Consider the following 26,106-nt stretch of genomic DNA (forward strand, 5'->3'; position numbering starts at 1 on the left):
CAACTTTGTCTTTTGGGGATATAGAGAGCTGTGTGGGATAGACTGAGGGAAAGGCTGGAACATAATACTGTAAGGACTAGGCAAGACCTTGGTAACACAAGAAAATTGCATTTTGCATGAGCACTGTGTGGGTTGTTCAGTCTGACTGGCTGCTTTGATCAGTTCTCATGGTACCCCACTCTTTCTCTCTGTGATGTGTAAATGTCTTCAGTGACTCCCATGCAAACATGGGGCTAAAACGTCACTGCTCATACTTCGAACCCTGTTTGAGGGCTGCTGGTGGCCACATCACTACATTGAACTTGGCCCAAGTGAGTGAGTTCTAGGCTTTTTGCAGGAATTGTAGAGGGGTGTGTTGTAGCCCCTTGTTCCTCAGATGGGGGATATTTCATACTTCCTGAAAAACCTTGAATGGGAGACACGATGACCTCCTGACCTGGAAGATGGTCAGATTTAGCCTGAAGAAAAGTCATCCCCGATGGGATCTGATCAGTGTTTATAAACATAGAGTGCAAGGTGTAAGGGAGATGGCTCCAAACTCTTCTCAGTGCTGCACAGGGAAAGGGCAGGAGGCACAAGTTGGAAGAGGAAATTCTCTCTGAGCATTAGGAACAAAACCACACACTTAGTGTGAGGGTGGCTGAACACTGGAACAGGTTGCTCGGAGAGGTTGTGGAGTCTCTGTCTTTGAAGATATTCAAAATTTGTCTGGGACTGGCTCTGGGTGACTGGCTCTGGGTGACTCTGCTTTGAGTGGGGAGGTTGGACTTGACAATCTCTGGAGGTGCCACCCAACCTCATCCGTTCTGTGGTTCGTGGTGTCTGTTTGCCTCAGGAGTTTGGTACTTGGCTGTAGTCCTGGGCTAATCCAATTATGCCACTTGGTAATTAGCAGAAACACACCATATTGGCAGAGTGTGCAGCCAGAGAGAAGGTGTTGGTGTTCATCATCAAGTGCCTTTGACTTGCATGTTGTGCTGTGTTTTTGGCTGGGTAGGAAGTGATTTGTCTGCAACAGATGTTTCCTCCTTGTGCTCAGGTTCTGATCTCGTTTAAGTCCAAGAAGTGATAGAGCAAATCTGTACTACAAATCTGAAGTACTACAGTGCGTCTGTGAATGCTTTCCCCCTGGTGATGGAACATATGGAAATAATGCTTATCTTGATTTAGATAAGCAATTGCCTTTCCTGTACAATCATCCACACTTAGTAGGAGTGGAAGCAGACATGGAATAGAACAGGTCTTACAATCTGTCTTTTCTAAAATTTCTTAAGCCTGTGCAGAAACAAATGGAATAGAAAGCTGTGTTAGATGGGAGGTTAGTAATTGATAATAGCTTGTCATTTTTAATCTGTACAGGACACCTGTGAAAACAAAGCTTTAAATTAAAAAAAAAAAGACACTGAAGGGAAAAGGCACAGAGTGTGTAGCAGAGTTGTTGCTGCACATTCCCCTGTGGTCAGATGCACTCCTAAAGCTTGCTCAACTCCTTTTTTTCTTTTTTTTTTTTTTTTTTTTTTTAAGTAACCCAAGGAAAGTGGAGCAGTGTCCCAGTCCAGTGTTTGCTGAGGATTCTCTCGGGAGTGGAAGGGCTGGCTCTTGCCTGGGAATCACATTGTGACTCTTATCCCTTGCTCATGTTCTTTTTCCAGTGTTGTTTCCAGATCCTGTTAGAATAGCCTTCCTTGTGTGGGGATACACATCTCTACTACTAACTGTTGTAGTTGGGATGAGAGAGTGGGCAGACTTCTTTGAACTTCAAATTAATTTACTTCCTTCAGCTGTGAATTCTAAAGCTGACTAGAAATGATGAAACTCTCCGATTTTTCAGCTTTTTTTTTCTTTCAATTCAGTCTGTTACTTGTTTTTATGAACTAGAGGGGGGAAAAGTTAAGTCATCTGAGTTGTTTAACAAACTTTTATTATAACAGTGTGAGCCTTTGAGCCTTGCTGCCATCAATCCTTTTTACTTGTTCTTTCTTGGATTTCTTTTTTCTCATTTTATTGTGCCATAGGTATTGCTTTATACTATGGGGCTTTGGTATCTATTTTTACTATGTGTGTGCTCTGCTTTCATTAACAAGTAGTTTTAAAATGCAAATATAAGGGGTTTTTATTACAGAAACTCTTCCAGCTGTAGGTTTTTCTCCTCCCTCTGGTTGTAAGCTGTTTGGTATTGCTGCAGGGATTCCTGTAATTGGATGCCTGAGACCTCAGTTTCAAAAATTAAGATACTTTATACTAGACTTTAAAACCTCGACTATTTGAGCAGTGACTGAGTTTCAGGGCTGATTTTCCGATGCGGTAGGTTTGTGCCATCCTTGTTCATTCCACCAACTGAGCATATTCATGTCCTGGCTGGGAGCTCCCTCTAGTGAGATGTTCTGACAGTCCTTTTTTCCTCTTAGTTTGGAAGAACTTAACACGTTTTCTATTAGAGCATAGTTTTTGTTGACTAAATCTAATGTGTTTTTCTACCCACGTGTGAGTCATAAAGGCCCTTTTCCTTTGGGGTGAGCTGGAAGGAGCTGTAAGTAAAGCTGAGGACAAGGGCTGCTTATTTGCTGTATTTGGTGTAAAGAGCTCAGCTAATCAACCTCATCCTACTTCAAGCTGTGGCTCTGTGACTCAGATGTTGGGGCCAAAGGGTGACTTAGGAGGAAGAGCTAAATGAAATTGGGTTGCATAGGCAAAGGGATAGAAGATGATGGGTGGATTTAGAGGGGAAAAAGTGTGGATGGGACATGAATGATCAACTGTTTCTGGTGAAGAATTTCAACTCTAATATATTCCTGAGGCAGAGGGGGAGAGAGAAGAAGCTGGAGCATTTATAGTGTTTCCACTCTGTGTGTCTTCAAAAACAGCTGAAACAAAAGATATATTTTTAGAAAGGATGTACCAGGATCAACTCTATCCTTTGTGTGGATGCAAAGGTGATTTAGTGACCATTGACTTGACTTTCTCATAGGAGTTACAGTCAACTTGTTAGCAAGATTAAACTTAAAACAATAAAAGCTGTCTTATTTCATGAATAATTTTAATAATAAAAAAGGCTGGATTAAAAATCTTGCAGTATATTGCTCCATTTGCCCATCAGGTATTCTTTCCTCAATCAGAGAAAAGTGCTGCCTCTTCATCCAAGTCTTTCTTGTTCCCTCCCCTCTGGAGCATGTCCTGGAGCAGGCAGCGGCGGCGCAGGTGCCTCAGGTAGTTCATGAGGGACACGGGGTTTTCCCTCTGCCGGCCGATCCCCTTGTCGCTGAGGTGGGAACCTTCCACCAGGCAGCAGGTCCTTGGCCACGCCGAGGGTGTCCAGCCCTTCTCCTGGGAGACACAGGGCAGGGAGCACGATGGAAGGGGCAGAGGGGCCTGAGGGGGCTGAGAGCCCTCTGGCTGGGCTTGGGCTCCGGGGGAGCTGGGCCCTGGCTGGGCTGCCCCAGGCAGCAGGATGCCTGGAGCAGGTCACAGGCAGGCTCTGTCTTGTGGCCCTTGTGGCTCAGCCAGTCCTCGCTTCCTCCTGGGAGGAAGGAGGCTGAGCCCAGCTCTGCCTCTGGCCTTGGGTGCAGGGCTGGGGCAGAGGCAGAGAGCCCTCGGTGCCTGCCCAGGCTTTGCTCAACACAGGGGCTGTCAGTCCTCACCCTGCACATCGCAGCCCCAGGCCGTGGTGTGTCCTGGCACCATCCCAGCTGCCTGACCCCATCCCTCACCTCTCTCCGTGGCCTCTTGGCTTTTCTCCAGAGGCGGCATCCAAGCCAAAGCGCGGCCACCAGCAGGGACAAGGCCAAGCAGCCACAGCCGAGCACCTTCAGGGGCCACAGGCCGGCACTGCCTGTGCCAGCGCCAGCGCCAGTGCCCGGCTGCTGCAGGGCCTGGGCAGGCACATCCAGCCCGGCAGAGACCCTGATGGGACGGCTGCCAGCGCCGGGGGTGCCGGGGAGGGGCGATGCTGCACAGAGCCCCTGGAGCAGGGAGAGCCCCAGGAGCAGGGAGAGCCCCGTGCGGAGCATCACGGTGCTGCTGCGATCCCCCACCGGCACCTTGAGCTGAGCTCAGAGGGCTGGGAAATGGAACGAGAGGGTGGAATGTGAGGGTGATGGCATCACTGGGAGCACGGGGCGGGGAGAGGGGGTTGACACCAAATGCACTGTGTTGTCACAGGGCTGTTTCCTGTCTGTCAGAGGGCTGGGAATGCCAACATGAGCCCAGAAGGTCTGAGCACGTGGCTGTCTCAGCTGCTCTCTCGCCACTGGGAATGGGTCTGAGCCCCAGGAGCTCAGTAAGGAGGGGCTGTGCCAGGGCAGGGATGTTGCTTGCAATGCCGGCAGATTTGAGCAGTTATTCTCAAATTCATGGGAATTTAGGGTAAGACGAAAGAGGCAAATTTATTTGGACTGTTTCTACCTTCTCACTAAGTATTGAGGACTCTTTGCTTACAAACAAAATTTATTTGTTCTGAAGATTTGAGACTGCTTCCCACTTTGTCACTTTAGCAAATGAGTTCTATTTCTGACCAGTAGATGAACTCGAGCCTCTTGAGAATTTTGCTGAAAGGAATGTTAAGAATACTCAATTTAATAATCTTCCCTCCTCATTTCGTTGCTGATGATGTGCATGTCTAACAGTGCAAGACTTGGTGAAGCTTTGGGCAATGCATTTGTGAAAGGGTTGGAGGTAACTGAACTGCTTAATAGACTGAGCAGGGTGCAAATGATTTGGTGATGCAAAAATTAAAGAGTTTTTCAGAATAACAGGCCTTAGTTGTTAATTGTAACATTATGTATTAACAAGTCTGTTGAAGGCTGATGTATGTTGTGTCTTCACCACTTGCCTCCTTCTAGTTGAGCAATTTAAGGTGACAAAGCTTCAAGTTTTAAATTTGATGGTGGTTTTTTCAGGCTTTTCTCCTGACTGTTTGTCTACAGGGGTCATTCTGAATTTTGGGGCTGTTGGCAAATGACGTGCTTGTATATTTTTGTACTCATTTGGAGAAACTATTGTTCTAGTAGGAGGGTTATCTTAACTAATTCTTCAGTTTGTTGTTGCAATTTGCTCCCTTGTGATTACGAAATAAAATTTGATGGATCTCGCTTCAGAAAATGCTTGTTTATACGGTTTTGTAATCAAATGGTATGCGGGCAAGGATTCAGTGCTTCTTACTATTTTGTATTTGGAAACAACAGGCAAGCAGAGTGATTTTTAGGGCAGTGCTGCTCTCTGTGTGGGTTATCGGTGCCCTCTCGAGGTGAAACTGGAAGCTGCTGCAGCGTGACAGCAATATGTGACTGGACTGCTGCCTGCTTGGGGCTTGTAAATAATGATCTCAGACCCACGTTTGTAACCTGATTTTACTGCTTTCTTTGTTTGTAGGTGAAAGCACTAAAGAAGACGTGCAGGGGAAGAAAAGTCTGAGTGAGAAAGTTTCTCTCTATAGAGGTGACATTACACTGCTGGAGGTCGATGCCATCGTTAATGCTGGTAGGTGGTGAAATATTTTGCATTGTCATGGCTTGAAAATCCTTTATAGCTCCACACTGCAAGAGAGAACTCTGAAAAGTTGCCTGAAACTGGTGTATCCTGTGGAAATCTGTTGGAAAATAGACCTCTTCCCCTGATTCCTTTATATTGCACCTGTTCATCCTGTGTGCCTTTACTGTGACAGGGATTATTGTGAAACTTTAATAGCGTGGTCACCGTGAAAAATCTTATTATATCCATCTTTTGACTTCACTTGTAGCTGGGACTTCACACATCATATTGTAGAAGGCTCAATTTTCTTACCAAGCTGGTGCAGTACATTCCAGTCTGCTTTTATAAATCAAGCCATTTGTGGGCTAGGTAAGGTGAAAACCTTAACAACAAGGTGACATGAACTCTGATTTTGTTTTATGTGGTTTGTGTAGTTGCTTTTGTGTTGGGAGATTCTGTTTTTCAAGTTTTTGGTCCTGACCTCCAGAATTATAACTGTTTTAGTACCTCTTCTTGCTCAGTGACTGTCTCCATGTGGGCAGCTGAGGTGAAGAACTGTGTGTAGCATCTTGTGACAAAAGGAGGGGGGAAATGCCTCTGCAATTAGTTGATTTGTGTATGAGGTTATAGTAAGCTGATTTGGTTTTTTTTTTTTTTTGGAAAGACTGTGGGAAGGTTTCCCCTTGGAAACCTTCTGCAACCTTTGGTTGCACTCCTCACCCCAAAAAGAATGTGGTTGTTTTGTCCTGAGGCTGGAAATGTTTTCCCCACCTAGTATTTGTGTGGCATTGATGAATTTTTCAAGAACTAATTTTTGGTGGGATTCATTTGTTGGAAGGAAACGTTGCAGTATCTTCTCTGTGATGCAGTAAAGTGCAGAGATTCCCAAGGCTGTATTGGCAAAAATAGATAGGTTTGTAAAAGGCTTTGTTTGTGGAGGTACTGGCTCATGTCTGTAAAGAGCACAGGAATGTTTGCTCACACAGTGTAGAGGTTTGTGAACAGACTCTTGGGTTGTCGGATGTTGTTTCTCTCTGTGTGACTCCCCACTTGAACAGTGGAGATCTGCTGGTGGGTTTTGGGAAGCACAGGTAGAATCCTTAGTCCTTTCAAAGTGCAAGTACTGAGGCTGGTATTCTCATGTAAAAGTTCTTAATTAATCTTCTAGCTTGCTGATGCACGAAAGCCTTCCTAAATTACAAACAAACGGTAGCATCCATGTAATGTGATCTCCTCTCTGTGTTGGCAAGGCCTCGGAAGCTTCACTATTTTAATTTTTTCCTAGTTCTTTTTTAAAGATGATTTTCCAGTAGTGCCCTCCCTGACTTCCTGACTTTATTGCTTTCCAGTAAGTCAATATTAGCACACTTCTCTCCATCTGTAGTTAACTTCTCTTTGCTCCTGAGCCTCCCTTGAATTACAGGCTGGAGCTGGTTGCAGATAAGCTTTGGAATAGTAATACTTTGCTTTTCTTTATTTAAAAGAGTTTTATTCCTTTTGCTTGAAATATCCCAGACTGCCAATGACCTTATCTGCCTGTAAACTTGCCTGCCATCCTGATGAGAAATGCATCTCTGAGTAGAAATAAAAAATAGAATCAAAACAACGCCTCTTAAATGTGCAATTTTGAGAAAAGGTTTAAAGACCACTCAAAACAATACAAACTGAGACTGAAAAACCTGAAGAGGGACATGACACTCTGAAAGTATCTAGAAGGCTTTTGGCAAAAAGGAAGAAATTGTTTCTACTGTTGTCTTCTTTAAATTGTATTTGGGCTCAATGAGAGATTGAGATTAGATTTTGGCAGAGATACTTATTGAAAGGACCTTATTTATACAGTGATGCTTTGGTGTATCAGGCTGACACGGAGCAGCAGCCCCAGGGCAGGGCTTTGGTATGGGTGGATTTTTGAGATTATTCTGACTCTCTCTTGTAATCTTCTTTTATATTCCCTTAAGTGGTTAATATATTAACTACTATGAGGTGGTAATAAGTTTAGATTAAAACACTAACCTACAGTTGCCTTGGAAAAAAATCAAATGCTCTCTGTATGTCAAAGCAGGAATTAAATTTTAAGTGTAAGCCTTTGATTTGCTCCTGGTTTCAGTGTTACATTTTTTTCTGTTAAACCTTTTAAACTGTGGAGGACAGCTGGAAAAGCTACATGAGGAGGGTGTTTTGGTTCAAGATCCGTGTTATTTGTCCAAACATCCACTTGCTGCACTGGGATTCCTTTTAAATCAAACAGTTTCAATGAAATTGGAGCATCTCTTAGATTGTATCTAAACCTGTGTTTCTCGACCCCATTGTTTTCCCTTCTGCAATGGAAGTTATCCAAACCTCAGAGATAAAGCAGAAAGTCACAGTACCAGCTTCTGTGTGTAAGTTCAGTAAAATGCAGCCCCCTGAACATGGAATAGGAAGTGGAGTTTTGGAGGTAAACCTGTGCAGGTTATTTTTGTATTTAATGCTTTTTGACTATGCCACATGTTAATGACTGATTCCCTCCTACCTGTTTCAAGCCCTGGGTTAGGAAGAAAGGAAGGAAAAGACCCTTTTGAGACTTTCTCTCTAAACTTAGAAATTCTGTCTTCTGTAATAAGTAGTCATATCCAAATTAAGGCCACAGGAAGAGACTTACAGTTGGAATGTTTACGTTGACTTATGTGAACAACTAAACATGCCTGAAATTAAGGGAATAATCTTGAACATTTTGGAGCTGTGGAAGGGTTCCAGGTGGTTCAGATTGTCTCCAGATTTGGATACGAATGTATTGCCAAAAAAATGTATGTTCTCAAATAGCTGCCTGTGAGGAGGAAATGAGATATAAATCGTGATCTTATGTAGCTAAATATCAGTATATCACTGATGAACTCTGCTACAAAAAGATCCCCTTTTCTCCTAGACTTTTAACAGACAAACTGAATGGTACTTACTTCCCAAAAATATCTTATATATATTTTATGCTAAAAGAGAGCAACTAAGGAAACAGTAGAAGAAAGTTTGTGTCTTTGTTCATTGTCAAAAGAACCACATCAAAACAGCTGCTTGGAAATCATTCAGGATCAGAGTGGAGATCTGAGAAGCAGCGCGAGGGAGAAGGGAGCTGAAAAAAGCAGCTGATGTGCCACTTTGCTAAAATCAATGTAAATTATCTACCCCTGTAAATGTCTTTTCCTTCCAGAATGGCTTCCTAGAACTTCCTTGCTGCTGATTGCATTGCAGACAGGTATTAGTTTAAGTTGATGTTTTACCTAAGGTATCTTGTTATGTCATGTCCTTTGTGGTTTTTTTGAGGATTCAGGTAAGATTTGTACAAAAATCTTATTTTTACTCCCATATCCTCTTCTGCTCTATCATTATTACACTCTAAGAATGGGAACAGGCTCTCTTAGAGGCATGTGCTTCCTGCATAAATCCGTGATGACTGGGCTTTTTAACAAATTAACTATTCCTGGATGTCACTTCATCCTGATGCCAGAAGTGCTTCAAGCACCTGGAAGCCAGATAACCACAATTAGCCAACTTCCAAATAACTTGTGGGAACTGAGCTCAGAGGGTGTGTCTGTGTTTAGGAGAGGGAGAGAGGGGTCATTTAGTCCCTTTGACAATCCCAGATATAAAAATAAGCAGTAAAAACCTCAGTAAGGTTTGAAAAATAAGTTGTGCAATATTTATAGCATCAACTAAGAGATAAAGAGTAAACTTCCTCTGCATTTTTAATAAATATAGGGAAAACCACATTGCTATTTATATCCTATGCAGTGACCATTTGAAGGAGTGGAATTTTCAGGTGGGTGTGACGTGGATGTCTGTGTACTTGATATACCTTAAGCAGCAGTTTTTCACTGCTGACCTCAGGTATTCATTCACTTCCTGCTTGTTAATAAATCTTATGCCCAGTTCTAAGATGAGGAGACATGTACTAATATGCTTGTGAGGGAGTTTTTACCATGGGCAAGGTGGATTAGGTGAGGGGCAGAAAAGGGTTCTCCTTGTTTTTATTTGATTAGGAGGAGGAAGAGGACTTGCAGAACACTAGAAGAAATGACATTTCTTCTTAGCTTTGAAAAATATTTTTGGATATCTGTACAAAAGTTTGATACTGAGAAGAGAAACCTTTAATCTTTGGGCAAAGGGAAGATGATCAGTTGTATTCAATGAGCTCTCTCTGGTAAGAAATCTGTACTATTGCTTCTAAGTTTGCAGTTAGAGGGTTGCTACAGTTACAGCAACTGAATGGCTCCTTGTAAACTGTACTTGAGTGCTGGGATCATCGCTAATACTCCCAAATTTGGGGAGAGGGTATCACTGTTTAAAGGGAGTATCTTTTCCATATGAGAAAACAAATGGGAAATAAAATCTTAAGTAGCAAAAAGGTTTAGTGAAGAAGATAACTAGACAGCTTTTTATGTCCCTTTTCCAGTCCAATGCTGGCATTTAGTTTAGAAACTCACACTCCTCAAGATGATATTTCCTTCCAGGAAACCACCTCCCTCTGTGCAGTGAGTCTCCTCTGCATGACTCGACTTAGAGGATGAAATAGCCCTTTTCATTTTAAGTCCCACCTTTCCTAATGACATATGCCTTTCCTCCCTCAGGCTTGTGACTTCACAACTGTGTTTCAGTATTTTAGTGTCATAACAATATCCTTATCCACTTTTCCTAACTGGAGATAGCAACAGATTTTCTTCCTGACTCTTCTTTCCCCGGCCTTGACCTTGAGTTATAATCTGATTGTTTATGAGGCATCCCATTTTTCTCAAATCCAAAATTACATGTCAGGGTAGAAGTGCTGTGCATTGATACTGGGAGCTGAATATATTATCAGGGAATTACTTATAGGAGTGTGTAGGTGCAGATAGTGGCTGAACTCTGCCTTTCCACACAAACAGCTTGTTAATGCACAATCAGTCACCGCCGTCGCCTTGAACTTGGTGCTTAATGAACAGGTGGGGAAAAAGGATGGATTCTAATCTGGAACAGATCTGACATCAGGCAATTTCACTGATTGCTAATCCATTTCATTTGGCAACTTAATTTATCACACGGAATTTTCATCTTATGGCTTCTGGAGTAGAAATTACTTCAGAAGTGGCCTGTCTGAATATTATGAAGGTATTTGAGTCGGTTGCTGAGCCTGACCCAGCACTGGGTATATACTTATTCTCCACATTTTATTTTACAGTGACCAGTAGTTCCTACTCTGGAGCTCATTTGAAATTGCTATTCAAAAATTCACTATAAAAATAAGTCCCTTAAGTTAAATGTTCCTGCTATTGAAAGCGGAATGAACAAAATGTAAAATCTGCCCTTAAGTTGCTTATGGGATTTTGACATGGGATGTTTGCATCTATTAACATTGATTTTTGTGGGGTTTTTGTTCTTTTCTGTATAAATGGTTCCTTATGCTTGGGAGCTTCTTAGTGAATTTGCTGTCCAGTGGCATGTTTTGTAAAGGTACTTTAAATGTTTTATTTCCAGTTTACAGACAGGGAAACTGAAAACTTGTACTGAAATCTCATGTATGGAGTCATCTGGCATCTGCCTATATAACTTACACTGTTGTAATTTCCTCTAGGAATAGAACCAATATTGCTAACAAATTGTTGTTAATTTGGTTTTCATCTTTACTGCGAGCAGACTGTGGTGTTAATCAAAGGTTTCTCAAGTTAATTTACAGTTGGTGCAATTACACTTGTGTGTAAAGCCCCAGACTAATTTAAATATAGTCCTGACTTATTCATCAGGAAAGTCAATGTTAATAGTTGAGGGAATCGGTCATTCTCAGTCATGACATCTGTGAGTGAGTGAGTTTATTGCTGCTTTCTGTGGGAAGTGTTTTAAGCATGGCTGGTGAGCTGTAGATGTGGTTAAACCTGCCCTCTGCTTTTGGCCTAATTTCATTTCAGTGCTGTTCTTCCCTACAGTGTAATACTCATTTGGATGAAAAACTAAAAATCTGTGTACAGTGACAGTGATCTAGGGAATGAAAGGGAAGTGCAGCCAGAGGTGTGGTTTAATTTAGTCATGGATTACTGGAGCTGCTGCCTCAGTCAAACACCATTTGCTCCAAGGATGTGGCCAAGGCTTAAGGCTGAAGAGGCTCACTCAGAACTGCACTGCATAAAGGATGGTTGCAATGCACTTTGAAAGTATCTCAGGTATAATTAATATAACTCAAAACCTAAGGATTAAAAAAGGAGAAAGGCTTGGCAGGGCTGCAGACACATGGCAGGAATGAACTTTGTTCCTTGCTCTGGGGTGCTTTGGGAGGGGGAAATGAGTTGTGGGGAAATGTTTTTGGTACTGTGCTCACCGGTGTGCTCACAGCCGTGCTGGGCAGCTCACAGGGATGGCTTCTGGAGGGCTGTGAGCCTCGGACATGGGCCTGGACGCCAACCTGCCACATCAGGTGTGGTGTCAGGAGCAGGGAGTGTGGATGGTGGAATGGAGACCTAAACCTTGCATTGCCTCCAGGAGAGCTCTGCCCATCAGCCTGCCATATGGGCAGGCATTGCAGACAGAGAGGCACTTCATGTTAATGATAATCAAGTGATGATTTCAAGCAGTGGGATGTGAGCGTTCAGTGACTTACTGAGAAGCCATAAAAAAAGCAGTAGAGAAGAAAATATACTTTCCACTGGAACAGTGCACTTGAAAGGCCCCTTAAACTAACAGATTGTGGGCTGAGTCACCAGACACACCGCATGTTGAGGTTCAGAAAGCTTTTAGGCTTTTCCTGTTGTTCCATGCTGCTGTAGAAGTCTGAGTGGAATGAGATGAGTGTGCAGGAACATTAAGTATCTAATATTCAATTGCCTAGAGAAGTTGTGAATAACCCATCCTTGGAATTATTCAAGGTCAGGTTGGATGGGGCTCTGAGGAACCTGGTCTAGTGGAAGGTGTCCCTGCCCATGGTGGGAGGGGTTGAACTAATTGATATTTGAAGGTCCTTTCCAGTACAGACCATTCTGTGATTCTAGGAAATAGCCTGGCTCAAAGTTAATGGCCAGTTTTCTCCTCTGACAGGATTCAGCGTAGTCTGTTTGTACAAATCAGATGTGAAATGGCAAGGTAGACATTTCAGTAGTCCAATCTGACATGAAGGTCTGTGATACCTGCATTTATTTGCCAGCCTGTTTTCAGCATTGATGCTTTCAGAACACTGTTTTACCTGGGCCAATATGTTCTCATTTCTTTGTGCATTTGTTGTTGAATCCGTTTACTGTGTCTGAAGCCAGTGTGATTATTGATCCTTCATGCCGTGGTTACCCTGGACCTTTTTTCAGTGTGCCCTTTCTAGGGAAAACCAGCAGCATAAAGGCAAAACACCTTTTGGTATTTCCAAATCCAAAGTTGGATTTCTTAGAAGTCTGACTTCCCTCAGCCGGGATGACAAGAGTGCTTTCCGACAGCAGGTGGCAATAGTGCCCCTGTTATCGTGGAGCCACTTTTTTGGCCCGTACACCTTAATTTTCCTGGACATAAAATCAGTAATGGCTTAAGCAGAGGAAACAAAATGCGTGTATTCCGGGCGTGCTCGTTGGAGGGGCTGTCGATACAGCCCGCGCTTATTAAATGCCGACTCCATTTCATTCCATGTGTTTGAAATAGAGCAGGAGACAGGCGTGGTCTGGAAGAGCTGGGAGCATCTGTTTTACTTCAGAGAGGGAAATATTTGGGAAGGACCTTGCTATCAGCCTGTCTTATCATGCATTTGACAGTGCAGCTGTCGTCCTGAGTGCGCTCACCGTGTAAGAAACCGCCCAAGGTCGCCTTGAACAATTATGCTTCGTTTCATAATATTAAATCCACTTTTAATCAGGACTTGTGGGGGATTATCTAAAGGACTGGGGCTTTTCTAAGCTGATAGTTGCATCAGTGTGTTCTCAGTCAAGACAGACATGCAACATTGTGGGTTTTTTCAAGCTTTCACATTTTAAAAAACCTAAATCAGTTCAAGAAATTATTTGAAGTCTCCTCTCTCTGCGATACTAAGAGAATCTTGGCAGTGAGAGATCAGTTGATAGGCTGAGATTATCCCTGTAGTGTTAATATTGCCCCTCATACTCTGTCCAGATGTACATTTGCTCTTTCCTGGCTTTGTGTTGTAACCATGAACACATTGGGTTGTCCTGGGTTTGTTCAGATGTTGGATCATCATGATCTCAGTCACTGTAAGCAGTACAGTAAGGTCAGCAAGGGAATCAGTGTTTCCATGTGTTTTAATCCCATTAAATATATGCAGTTAAGTATTGAACAGGGGAAGATCTCCTTTGGTTAGAGCAAGGTAGCTTTAGGTTTATCTTACCTAACTTACTAGATGCAGAAAATGGGATAAATACTCACCAAAATGGTGGTGAGAGTTGATGTTCAAAAATGCTGTTGAGTAGCTGGCTGACCCTGCTGACCCTGTCTTGTCTCCCCTGCCTTCTCCTCGGGCAGGAGGAATTTCTTTTCCTTGATTCTTTTAGCTGCTGAGTAGAAGACTGATGCTGTGTCTTCCACCCTTTTTTAGGATTTCAATTTTGCCTAGTGCTTTGCCACTTGCTGCGGGTTTTGGGAAAGCTTTTTGAGAAATGTAGTCCCTTGAAATACGGTTTCCATTGCTTGTTACATAAATAATTATGGACCGTGAAATGCAGTTTAGGTTTTGTTTTGACCCATGGCTGTTAGCAGCTGACTTTTCTGACAAAAGGAAAACATTTCTGTGGCAAAACCACAAGTTGCTTTCTTTAGGAATTCAGAATGCCTCTCACTTGGAAATTAGCATTAAGAGTAGGGCTTGGCTTTAGAAATCTGGGCTCCAAACCCCTTTGTGTGACCTGCTGTCACAGTCATAAAAATTAGCAATGGCAGCTAAATATACATCAAAGCAGGGGGGAAGGCTTGTGAAAGCGGCATTTGCTTGTTAATCCAGGCACAATGGCAAGTGGTGTTCCCATCATGTGCAAGGAACAGTCACTTGTATGTTTACATACCATTGCTCAGAGTGCTTTAGATGTGTCTGGGAATTGTTTTAATTCCAACAGTGAAGATGCTGCAAGGCCCTGTGCTTTCCTCACAACCGTGGTGTGAGGAGCTCCCGCTGCTCCCGTACATCCCATTCACTCTGAGGCGACAGGAACATTCGAGGCTCGTTTTAGTATCTCCTGCCTGGATTGTGAATGGCCAGGAGGGGACGTGGGGGGTTGTATTCCTTCCTCCTTGGGGTGCCCTGTCCCTAATACTGCCCTCCTGCTTGCAGAGAAGTTTTTGGAGCTCTGCAGCTTCTCCCCCATCCTCATAAAGCAAAGCTTTGGCTCTTGTAGGAGTGATGTTGGAATGACCCTTGTTCTCAGATGGTTTCACCACTGCCTTGGTGCCTGGGGCTTTTATTGCCTATTGTGTCTGAGTAGTTGAATTTTGTGGGAAAGACACTGATTTGGCAAACTTTTTAGGATTATTGCTCTTTCTCTCTTTTATCACTTGCATGTCTGTGCTGCAGTAACTTCAGTCTGATGTGCAACGTGAATCACTTAAATATGTCTCTGTAGCACCTTCATTTTATGCTTTAAAGCTGGTTTCTGTAGTGTAATAAATAGAAATAGTTAATATCTGATGTGCCTCGTTGTAGGCTGTCTCAAAAAGATGGTTCTGTCAGCTACACTTGATTTGTATTTAGAATGTTTTGCATTGCAAATCCATGTTAGAAATGCTTTTTAAATTTAAAGTGTGAACCATATTGCTTTTTCAAGGGAACGGTACTCTTGTGTCATGTGAAATAACTTTTTATTTAAGAAAGGTGCTATTGCTTTCAACTCTATGAAACCAGGTTATAGAGGAATGTAAGTCTTCCCAGTGACTTGATATGCCAGATAATAGTAACTGGCAGCCCATTCCCTTTACATTATTAAGAATTTATGGTGTATAGGCTGTTTCGGAGGAACTCTCTGTTTTTATCCTGTTAGTTTTAGTCCCCTTTGAAGTGATTATGCTGAGCAATGTGGTCCAGGTCACTATTGACTAGTTCTGAATTTCTGCAAATCTGAGTCCTGGTATTATTCTTTCTGAAATTAAAATAAAATTTTAGAATGGTTTCCAGAATAGCCAGTCAGTGAATAATTGTGCATTTTACCTGCAGAGTTCACTGAACCATATGAGAGAAACTAACAGAAATCCAGAATTTATTCACAAGATCTTATTTGTAAAGTTCTAAAACAATTTTCATTTCAAGTTATCCATTGCCTTAAAAAAACCCCCAACTGAATCTACCCTAGAGGAAGGGTGGACCAGGACAAGGTCTTCCTTTGATTCCTTGGATGAAGGAATCTCCGAGTGCTGGAGGCCAGATGATTTTTGCCTTGTGTCCCAGTAGAGTTTTGCCAACCAGCAGTTCCAGCCTTGGCCATGGTCCAGCTAATTATAGTTTCTTTCTTTCTTTCTTTCTTTTTTTTTCTTTTTTCCCCCAGTACTAGATGACAAAAGCAGCATTTCAGGGAGCAGAGTGATCAGTATTAGGGCTGTTCCACCACAAAGAGTGATTTCTCTACCTTCCCCCTCCTTTCTGGTAAAAAGGAACCTGCTTAGGAGGCCCAAACTTGGAGTTTTGGCAGGGCTTAGAGCCCAAAGGCTCTTTAGGTCAGGAGTTTACAGCTTCAGAGGCTGCAGCTCTAGTTCAGACTAGTCCCCAACACCAGTAATAGATTAGATTAAAGTAAAAACAGTTTCTTAAATTCCAAGTGAATCCCCTGACAGACAGGCCAAGGGGTGTTTGCAGGTGGGAGTTCTTTTCTCTATAACTCTTATCAAAGACACAGCAAAAGGTTTTGGTTTCCTACTTTTCTTTTTAGTGCCTTTGTCCCAGGGGTTGAGTTACATCTGACTTCTCCTCTTCCATCATGCTGGCATCATCAGGCTGAAACCAGGATTTGAGCCAGAAATTACAGTTTAGCAATATCTTTGCTGCCTGCCTTCCTCTCCTGTCCTCTAGTGCTAACACCCAGTAGAGCAGCTTGTGATGGCTGTAGCCTCCCTTATCTTTGGGGAGAAGGATGAAGGAGGAGAATCAAAAACTTCTCCTTAGCAAGGCCCCTATGAGCTGTTCCTGGGCGTAACCTCACAACTACAAATCAGTGTCTCAAATCCCAGCCTCCAGCCTGTGCTTTTGGTATTTAAACTCACCTGTTCCTATTTGGGCCAGTGCTGATCATCCAGGAAAGCCAGGTTTTGTTCCTGTTCCTTGTTGGCCTCTTTCAGAGAGCCAGGGCTGTTGTGCTGTGCCCGGGGGTGCCAGTGAGCTGGATGGCTCTTTGGTGTCTCTGCTATAGACACCATGCCTCGGGAATCTCCCCGGAGCGCCGCTGGAGTCACTTCAGATTTCATAATTCCCTGCTTACAATTAAGTCAATTTGCTGGTGCAGGCATGATGGAGCTAAGCTAGGACATGTTCCTTTTTTTAGATGTGGAGTGCAAAGCTCACTCCTGTGCTTCGATCAAATTGAAAACTGAAGTGTATCATTACCTGTTCCTGCCGTGGAATGGGGACCGGATTTATCAGCGGCATTGTCGTCCTCACTGGACTTATTGCTCATGAATTTATTTTCCTGTTTGTTTGTTTAGTGGGAGGAGGAATCAAGGTGGGTAAGCCTTGATTTTTGAAGCAGGAGATGGTAAAGCATCTCACTTCTCTGTAAGAAAGGATTCAACTGTGAGCTCAGGCCCCTGGAACTCTATGGAAGGACTTGTTGGTGGGAATGTGGGAAGGACATAGTTTCAGGATCCAGGGCCTTAGGAAAAATGGACAAACACTTTAGATCTGTGCAAACCAAGTAGGCTTTCTCTTTCCCAGCGTGGTCTCCTGGATGTAGGGATTATTTTTTAAATTCCTGGACCAAATGCAACATTCCTCTTGCTAGAAATATTGTTTTTGCTTTAATTTTTTTTCTTTTTAATTAATTCTTTTTTTTTTTTACTTCTGTTAAACAACATTATCTTACATAGTCTTGCTAAATATATAATTTAGCAATTATAGTTGTTCTACCTTGGGTCTAATTTTTCTCCAGTCCTGGCATGAACACAGTGCTGCAAATGTGGACTTAGTCTGGTGAAATGGAGGATGATCTAACATTCAGAAATGGAATTTTGGGTGCTTTCTGGTTGTGGTGAAATCAGTTTATGAATTGGCTTAGGCTTTTTTGCTTGGGGTTGTTATGCTTTGCAGACATGGGCTCTTTCTAGTTGATGTTTATACACTTTTAGCTTAGTATTTAATTCTCAGTGTCTGTACTGCAACGTGTAATGTGTGCGTGTATTTGCACTCTTTGTATTTTGCTTTATTTTAAATTTTATAAATTTAGCTGCAGTTTGAAGTGTTTCTTCTGCAGCAGCTGAGGAAATAGGCTGAACCATCAGCAGCCTGAATGCCATTGTGCAAATACTGAAGATAAATCCTGTACAATTAGCGAGACTGAGGAGTTTTAAGTTACGATACTGAATTCTGATCCCTTGTCAGTGCATATAATGAATGTATGAAGTAGGTGAGAAAGAAAATGTGCATATGAACTGGAAATAAAATCAGTTGCTCAGCAGCCCTAGGCTTTTAATTCAGCTTTGGTACCAACTGGCCCAGGTATCCGGGGGGCTGGTTCTTAGCAAGACTGAGGTAAATGTATCAATACAACTCCAGTGGAGCACACGTGAAAGGGCTGGTTTTATATTACACAAGTTTCTTTCAATTATATCATCTTTTAAATGCTTTTTTCTTTTTCTGTAGAGTATCATTATTGGATTTCCTGCCATTTAACGGGCATGCTTGTGTGAAGATAACTGATGGGAGAAGGGAATGGCAAGGAAGCTGCTTGAAGAGATTGTTTGTGGACTGTTATTACTATTTTTTTATACCAGTGCAACTGGTGACTCTCTTTTTTTTTTTTCTCTTACAAACCTTGTTTGGAGAAGCTTATTTATTGATGGATGTAGAATTTCCATTCTCAACTTTGGTCGGCTGTTTAATCTCAAGAATCAGAAATCTGAATCTGATACTTCCAAAGCATCTTTCTTCTTCTTTGTCTAAAACATTTTCTTTTCAGAGTGACTCTTTTTGATGCCAACAGATTATTTTTCTGATGCTTAATACCTGCATCCTATATAATAGCTTGCAAGTTTGATGAAAATGCTGATTTTTAAATAAGGCACTCATGTCTCTGGATAGATTTGAGTTTAAACTTGAACCTGGAAAAAGCTGCCCAAGTTCTTAAATTCTAGTGCAGGCATAGTCACGTTCACTTGGGAAGGATTGTTCATACATAATTTAAGGACATATAAAAGTCTTGAAAAATGATGTGTTAAAGGACTATTTCTCATTGAAGTTTTTCTTTTTTTTTCTTCCTGGTATTTAATGAAAAGGCACTAAGTTTTGTTCCCTTTAAAAGCTGCTCTCTAATCACTGTAGTTCATTATTTCAGCTTCAAAGTGCAGTCTGTACAGGGAGGCAATGAGGTGTATCCACATCTAGAAATTAAGCAATAATCATGTAGTTTAGTGTTTCAACAGGCTTTGTTCATTAGTAAGTACAATGATCCATTGTAAGTACTTGCTGTAGTCATGATGTTCTTAACAGTCTGAAACTTATACTCTCCAGAATGATTTTTTTTTTTATTATTTTATTTTTTTTTTTTTGCAGTATATATTCCTGACTGAAGTGGTGCTGCCAGGTGTGCCAAGTGCAATTCCATGTGTCTTGTGTAACAGTAATTGTTCTGCAGTCATTATGAGGAGAATGTCAGACATTGTGTGTTAGTGTAGTGTGTTCATGCATAGGTACATGGCTTTGGATATACCAACGATTCATGCTTGCACTAAGAGCAAGAGCAACTGTAGATGTGGCAGAATGGTTCTAAAAGCTTCTTTAAATTAAGCACTTCTGAACAGTTTGGAGCAAGTAAAGGAGAAACAAAGGCACAGCAAATGCTGGGGAAAACAGAGAAAGGGGATAAATAAAACTTAGATGCTGCAGATTAGTAAGAGAAGGAAGTTGGCACTGAAATACAGATGGGCACATGGAGACAAAAATGAGTGGTTTGGGTTTGAATTATTGAAGCTTATCTTGTGACTCCATGGACTCAGTGACTAAGACAACAGCTCCAGATTGTGAAGTTTGGTCAACAAGTCCATAGGATGTGGAAGAAATGGATGCTTTTAATTTATGAGAAGATGAGGGAGTGTTTAGATGTGCTGAAGGTGTGAGTAGGAGAGGGTCACTTGACCAATTACAGTTGGGGCTGTAATTATACAGCAATTTGGAAAGCTGCTCAGCAATAAAAATGAACAACTCTTCACCCCAGTTGGTCTGTGGGCTTGAACTCCAGAGACCTGCCAAACCATTGGGCAAGTGCATGGAAGTGTGGAAGTCAGGCATTGAGTGGAATTTCTTTTACTTTTCCAACTTTAGTGAAGCAATTTGGCTTGTAACTGTATAGCCATAGTTTTCATGATGGTTTGTGCAAGGTAACTGTGAAATGCTTACAGGGGGTGGGAAGGGAGAGTTGTCTATGTTTTCAGTTATTTTTGGTGTTGCAAACTGACTGTTTGTCACAGCAGCTGAACCACCTGTTGAAAAGCTGCTGATCTTCAGTTATGAAACTAGAAACTGTGAAAGAAAATGCTGTGGTGTGCAGAGATCTCTGGAGTCTGATGGGTTTTGGGGAGGAGTGTCCTGGAGCCAAGGTGCCGCTGTGGCATCTGCACACAGGTCCCACACTCCTGTCTGCTGCACATCAACTCTCAACCAGTAAGACAAGGTGCAAAGCTCCTCAATGGTTAATTTTCAGTGTTTAAATCTGACCCAAAGAAGCAGCAAACTGTATAAAAACCACAGTTCCCTTCACAGGGCAGAAGGGGCAAAAGGGTGCTGGTCCCAGACCAATGCCGGTCTATCCTTTGCCTCTTAACAAGCATCAAATGTTTTATAAATGGAGACAGAGTTCAAATCACTGCTCTTTAGGTTTTTTGGAGGTGCACTGCGTTGAATTTATTTAGGTTTACCATGGAGGCTCCGGGTCACTAGAGTGTGCTGCAGCCCCAGCCCTGGGCTAGTGTGAGCTCACCCCAGCGCTTTCCCCGCCACTGGGTGACCGGGAATTTTTCATCGCGTTGCTTTGCTGTCGCCTGGGCAACTTGAGCGAATTCCCCTGCTATTTCCTTTGTGTTCCACCCTGCTCCCCTGGCAGAGAATGACCTGGTGGCTCGTTAGCTCGGTACCTGGGTGCCCCAGGAGAGAACATGGTGTTGTTAAGCACTACAATGTCCCCACGGCCGCCTTTATTTTGCCGACGGAGGAGCCCGTGCGAGGTTGCCACGCTGATGGCTTATAAAGAGTTGGTATCAACAGCGTTTAATTAAATCGTTTATAGGTGCTGTGTGGTAATGTTTATGGAGCTGGGCTTTGGGAGCTTTGTGGTGGTGAATGTGGGGAGGAGAATGCAGACCTGCTGCACAGGGCTGTGTATGGAAGAAAGCCTGTGGTGTATAGAGAGCTTGGAAATGTGTTCATTTTCTTTATCAAAAAGTCTCACTTCTGCCTTTTTAGAATAAATGTGGTCTGTTTGCCATGTTCCTGCAAGTTATTCTTTGATAGAGATGCACAAATTGAAAGTAGTAATGTTTTTTCTTTTTTTGACATTCAGTGCTTTTCTGCTTGGTCAGGAAAACTTTGTACAGTTGAATTCCTTTCATATTTTTGGTGAAGGCTGAGGCAGTCTGGATGTCTAGCTTGAGGACAAATCCAAAACTGTAGAAATGTAATTAAAAGGTTTTTTATTACTTCTGCTGTCCTGTCCTATTTTAATTAAGTTCATCCTCTGATGAAAATTGCTCTCTGAATTATAGTGGGAAATCCATAATGTCGTCTCTTCTCCTTGGATGAAGATCACGGTTGACAATTCTCCTCTGCGGGCAAACTGTGAGTTTCTGCCGTGAGAAGGGAAGCTCAGCTGTGCAGGGAGTTTTTGTAGGCACAGGGCTAAAGTTGGGAGGCTCCATACAGAAACGAGGGACAGTTGCCTTCCATCTGCAGTGTGAGGTTAACCTGTGTTCCAGGGGAGTAAATGTGTACTTTTCAAGTTGTGATTTCCCAGACCCAAAGGCCTGCTAAGAAAAAACCCTGTTATGTTTACATTTCTGTACCAGTTCTGCAAGGAGTCAAACAAATGGGGAATTGTTGCTCAAAGCTCTGCTGGAAGATGATCCAACACTAGGGCAGAGCCCACCTGAGCACCCCTAATACCCAAAAGGATTACCTGCAGTTATGAGAGTCAGGGCCATCCCTTTGGTTCCCTCATAGCTCTGCGTGCTCCAGGATTCATCTCGTGCCTCGTTCCCACCTTGGGAAATTCAACAGAGAACTGTGGGAAGCAGGAGTGTGGATCAGGACATCGAGGAGAAAATACTCTGACAAAGGGCCCCCTTTCCTGCCCTCTGTGATAATTTTGACTTTGCAGAAATAAGTTGTCCAGCCATTTTCTCCATGGAGTGTGTGGGTGAAGTGGCCAGATCAGAGCAGCAGGATCTTTAAGTAGTGTTGGTGTTTTATAGCAACAAGATAACATTATTTAATCTGGAAATAGTTACGGCTGCTGATACATCTGGAATTTGTACCAGATGGTCATTTTCTTGTCTGGAATGATACAGGCTAAACCTGAAAAAAGCCAAACCCCAACCCTACAAACAGGTTTAGCAGCTTCCCCTGTGCATACACTGCACGGAGCTGTTGTGTCCTGTGTCTTTAATTGAACACGATGAACATGGGTTTGGCACAGCAACTTCTGGAAAATAAAAGTTCCCTTTACAGGCCAGTGAGGGATGGAGGCTTCTTACTAAATTTTGTTTCACTAATAGGAGAAATATATTTTTTTTTTATTATTTTTGAGCTATATGTTAAGGCTGTAAATTTCTTTGGAAAGCTAGCAAATGGAACAAGCCTATGAAGAGATTAAAGTAATTATACTGCAATGCTCCACTAGCAACAGAGAGCAGTCTGGGATAAAATTATTTGGAGAGAGGCCAAAGCCAAGTTTGGTTCCGTTTTAAGCTAAAACTAATTAAAGTTGTCAGGTCTTAGAGTGGTCAAAGGTTGCTTAGCTGCTACTTGAAATAAATGAATCTTTTCCTCAGTCAGTAACTCCAACAGCTACGTGTTTGCAGCTGTCTCACAACAAAGAGAGCTTCAAGAACCTTCTAGTTGTTGTGTGCATATTTACCTTTGTTTATGTCTAGTTTAGCAGAAATAGTGTATCCTGGCCACAATATGGAGTCACCTATCTGCCAGCTGTACTTATAAGTCTTTTTGTCTATGTCTGCCTTCTCCTTTGTTATTTTATTTCAGTTGTGGGGAGGAATTCTTATGAAAAAACTTCCTCAGGAGGCTGCTTTAACACTTTCTGATTCAGAAAAGCTGCTATGGGTCATTGTATATATTGAAAACAGCTGTACGAGACTCAGGTGAACAAATATGGGTTCTTAGAATGTAAAGTCTGAGAAAATATTAGATTTTCTAAAATATTCCAGTGCCTGAAGGGAGCCCACAAGAAAGGTGGAGAGGGACTTCTTACAAGAGTGCGTAGTGACAGGACAAGGGGGAACGGATCCAAAGTGAAAGAGGGCAGGCTTAGATTAGATATTAGGAAAAAATTCTTCCCTGTGAGGGTGGTGAGGCCCTGGCACAGGTTGCCCAGAGAAGCTGTGGATGGCCTCTCCCTGGAAGTGTTCAAGGCCAGGCTGGATGGAGCTCTGAGCAGCCTGGTCTAGTGGAAAGTGTCCCTGTCCATGGCAGGATTGGAGCTGGATGATCTCTAAGGTCCCTTCCAACCCAAACCATTCTATGAGTCTAAATTTTTCACATGTCACGTACCAGATACAATTGACCTCAAATTCTGTTTAATGAGGAGTTGTTGATCATGAAGATACCCATGTAACAAGTAGATACTGTTATGCAATCAGATCAAAATATGCTTATGGCTTTTTGAAGAATGGGGAGTTTATACTTTCTTTCAGTAGTAGGCTTTTGTGAGAATCTGTATCGGGAATAACACTGTATGTAACAATGATGCATTATCCATGTGTTCCTAAAAATCAGAAATGATTAAAAAGAATGAAGTTGGGGATTATTGTTTGTTGTTCTCTTGTTTCTCCATCACAGGCACAGTGATGTGGAGGTAGTTGTATGTACTCAGGGTTTGATCTCAGCACATTAAGACTGAATTTTTGCACTGCCACTTTTGCAGTTTGGAGGTGGAAAGTTTGCAAATGTATTTTGGTATTTTCCATTCTCAGTTCTGGCTTTCTGTGACATAAGTTTTCACTTATGCACCTGTGCATGTGTGCACACACACGTGTTGAAAAAACAGCCAAGCAGGTCACACTTTCATGCTTTTCTTATGGATGAGCTGTAAAATTCAGGCACTGTTTGTTTTCTTTGTACCGTAGGAGGGCTCAGGAATGGTGCTTGGCCAATATCTGGGTGAAATCTATGTTTTTACCAGAAGAACTATCTAGAAATGCATTTCTTTGCCTTACTCATTAATCCAACTGTTTTCCCTCCTAAAAGAAAAAAAAAAAAAAACAAATAATGTCGATAGCGTTTAAATTTTAATTTTAATTTTTTTTTTGTATTTAGCTAAATCTGTCTGTACTTTGGGAGAAAAAAATCAGAAGATTGGGAGTAGAGTCTGATACCAGTTGTATATATAAGTGCTAATAAGCAAGCTTTTACCTTTAAAATTTCACCAACCTCTGCTGTAGATTTAAGATGACATTTGTGTCATACTTGACTGGCTAAATTCCTACAGGAATAATGAATAATTTGCTGTTGCAATTTTTTTTTAGGATTTTTTTTAACTTTTCATTTCTTCTGTTTTATTTTACCTGAAGAGCTTTGAAGTGCTACTTCCAGGTATACCATGTGTGTATATCTCTCTTTTTTTTTTTTTTTTTTTTTACTACTGATATCCTTTGAGTGTGAATATAATGAGGAGGATTGAGGAGATGAGCTTGAAACCAGGAGCTGGGGTTGGAAGTCGGTTGACTTTCTGTGCTTTTGGGTGTCTCAGCTGTGATATTTCATTAAAGACATTGGTTTAAATTGACTTTGCACATTAATCTTAGGAAGTAAGAAAGCTTAGTGGATATTGCAGGTTGAAAAGAGGCACTTTTATGGTGACTAACCATATTACCAAGATATTTTTCATATATGAAAATTGTAAACATCTGAGATCAAACAGGTTGTGTAAGACTTGCTTTGACTTTATAGCGTCTGTGTATAATTTCAGGAATAAAGTCCCAGCACAATTATGAAATAATACTGTTTCCTTTCCTGCGAGTTTTTGGTGTTGTAGACTTCACCCTTACAGGTAATTCTTGTGTCTGTAGCTGTTCACAACAAGTTCTCAGCAGCAACTGCACAGAGGAGACTTATTTAACCCGGCTGGAGGGACAATCTGAGGCGACACTAACGAACCCTGTGGGACTGGGAGAGCTCGTCCTTACAGCAGGTGCTCTCTAAGCTGGGCTTTAGCAATTTGTTGCCTCAAACTGTGAGGAAGGCAAACTGTCTGACCAGAATGTCAGTTTGTGAAACTTCCATGGAGATGACTCCAGGGTGGCCAATCTGTGATGGTAAAAAAACTTAACACCACCTTTTTATTAAGAAGGGAAAAAAACATATCTGGACTGGGTGCTTTGAGAAAAGTGAAGAACTACAGTTGCTGGGCTTCATGTTTGGATGAAAAGATCTTAAAACTGTTTATTAACAATAAAACAAGTTATATAATGAGCATGTTAGATTGGATGCTGCCTTTAGGTGTTACCCTGCTGAGAGAGTCACCTGCTGCTCAGCCACAGCTCCTCCAGGTCTGTTGGGTGTTTCCCTTTTGCGGGCGGAAGGCACTGTTTAACTATATTGTGCCATTCCATATTCATGGATACAGGGAACTCGAGCTCTGCGTCGAGCAGCAACCTCTAAATGCCAACTTTCTTCATGCAAAATGTATCTTAAATTGTTTGCTGCTATTGCTGTAAGTTTCCTTGACCAGTTCTTTTACCAAACTCCTCTGTTTTGGCCATCTTGCTCCCTGTGGGAGGGAGGACTGGATGTGTTTCAGAGCACACGGAGCTTCAATGTTAAACTTCTCTTCCCAGCCTCTAAATCTTTCTGTGATTAGACAGATTCACAGTAAACAGGTCACAAATGGACAGTAAAAGGACTGGACATAAATGTGTGCTCTTAACATCCTTAGTGCAGCAGTTGTGGATGCAGGGGGAATGGAAAGGGAAGAGACTGCAGGCAGTTGCCAGGCTGACATATTCTCCCTGGACATCATCCCCTGTTGCTCCCACCAGGGAGAAAACCCATTAGTCTTGCCTGGTGAGGCATTTCTTCTTCTTAATAGTCACATGGAGTAGGTGTTTCTCACACTTAAAAACCAAACTGCTCAGGCTTTTCAGGACAAACTCATTTACCCTCGTTTCCTCTGTCATCAGGAATAAGTTTAAATTTTCATTAAATATGGAGGAAATGCTTCTGCATTAAATTTTTCCAATAGCACTGGTGTCTAGAGCCATTTTTCTCTTGCAGGAATAAGTGCTGTAAGCCAAACCCACCTT

At 42.1% G+C, this 26,106-nt stretch overlaps 1 protein-coding gene across 3 annotated transcripts in view; it reads left to right on the top strand.

The window, feature by feature from the left end:
- MACROD2 (mono-ADP ribosylhydrolase 2) overlaps positions 1-26,106 on the top strand; it is an 840,112-nt gene that overhangs the window by 14,609 nt on the left and 799,397 nt on the right. For all 3 annotated transcript variants that reach the window (XM_051792687.1, XM_051792686.1, XM_051792688.1), the window contains exon 3: positions 5,368-5,475. In XM_051792687.1, coding sequence (XP_051648647.1) covers positions 5,368-5,475 — 108 coding nt within the window. The remainder of the gene's footprint in view (positions 1-5,367; positions 5,476-26,106) is intronic.

Source organism: Manacus candei, unplaced genomic scaffold (genome assembly GCF_025592945.1).
Source record: "Manacus candei isolate 608988 ecotype Guabito, Panama unplaced genomic scaffold, ASM2559294v1 h1tg000035l, whole genome shotgun sequence".
In the NCBI taxonomy this organism is placed as follows: Eukaryota; Metazoa; Chordata; class Aves; order Passeriformes; family Pipridae; genus Manacus; species Manacus candei.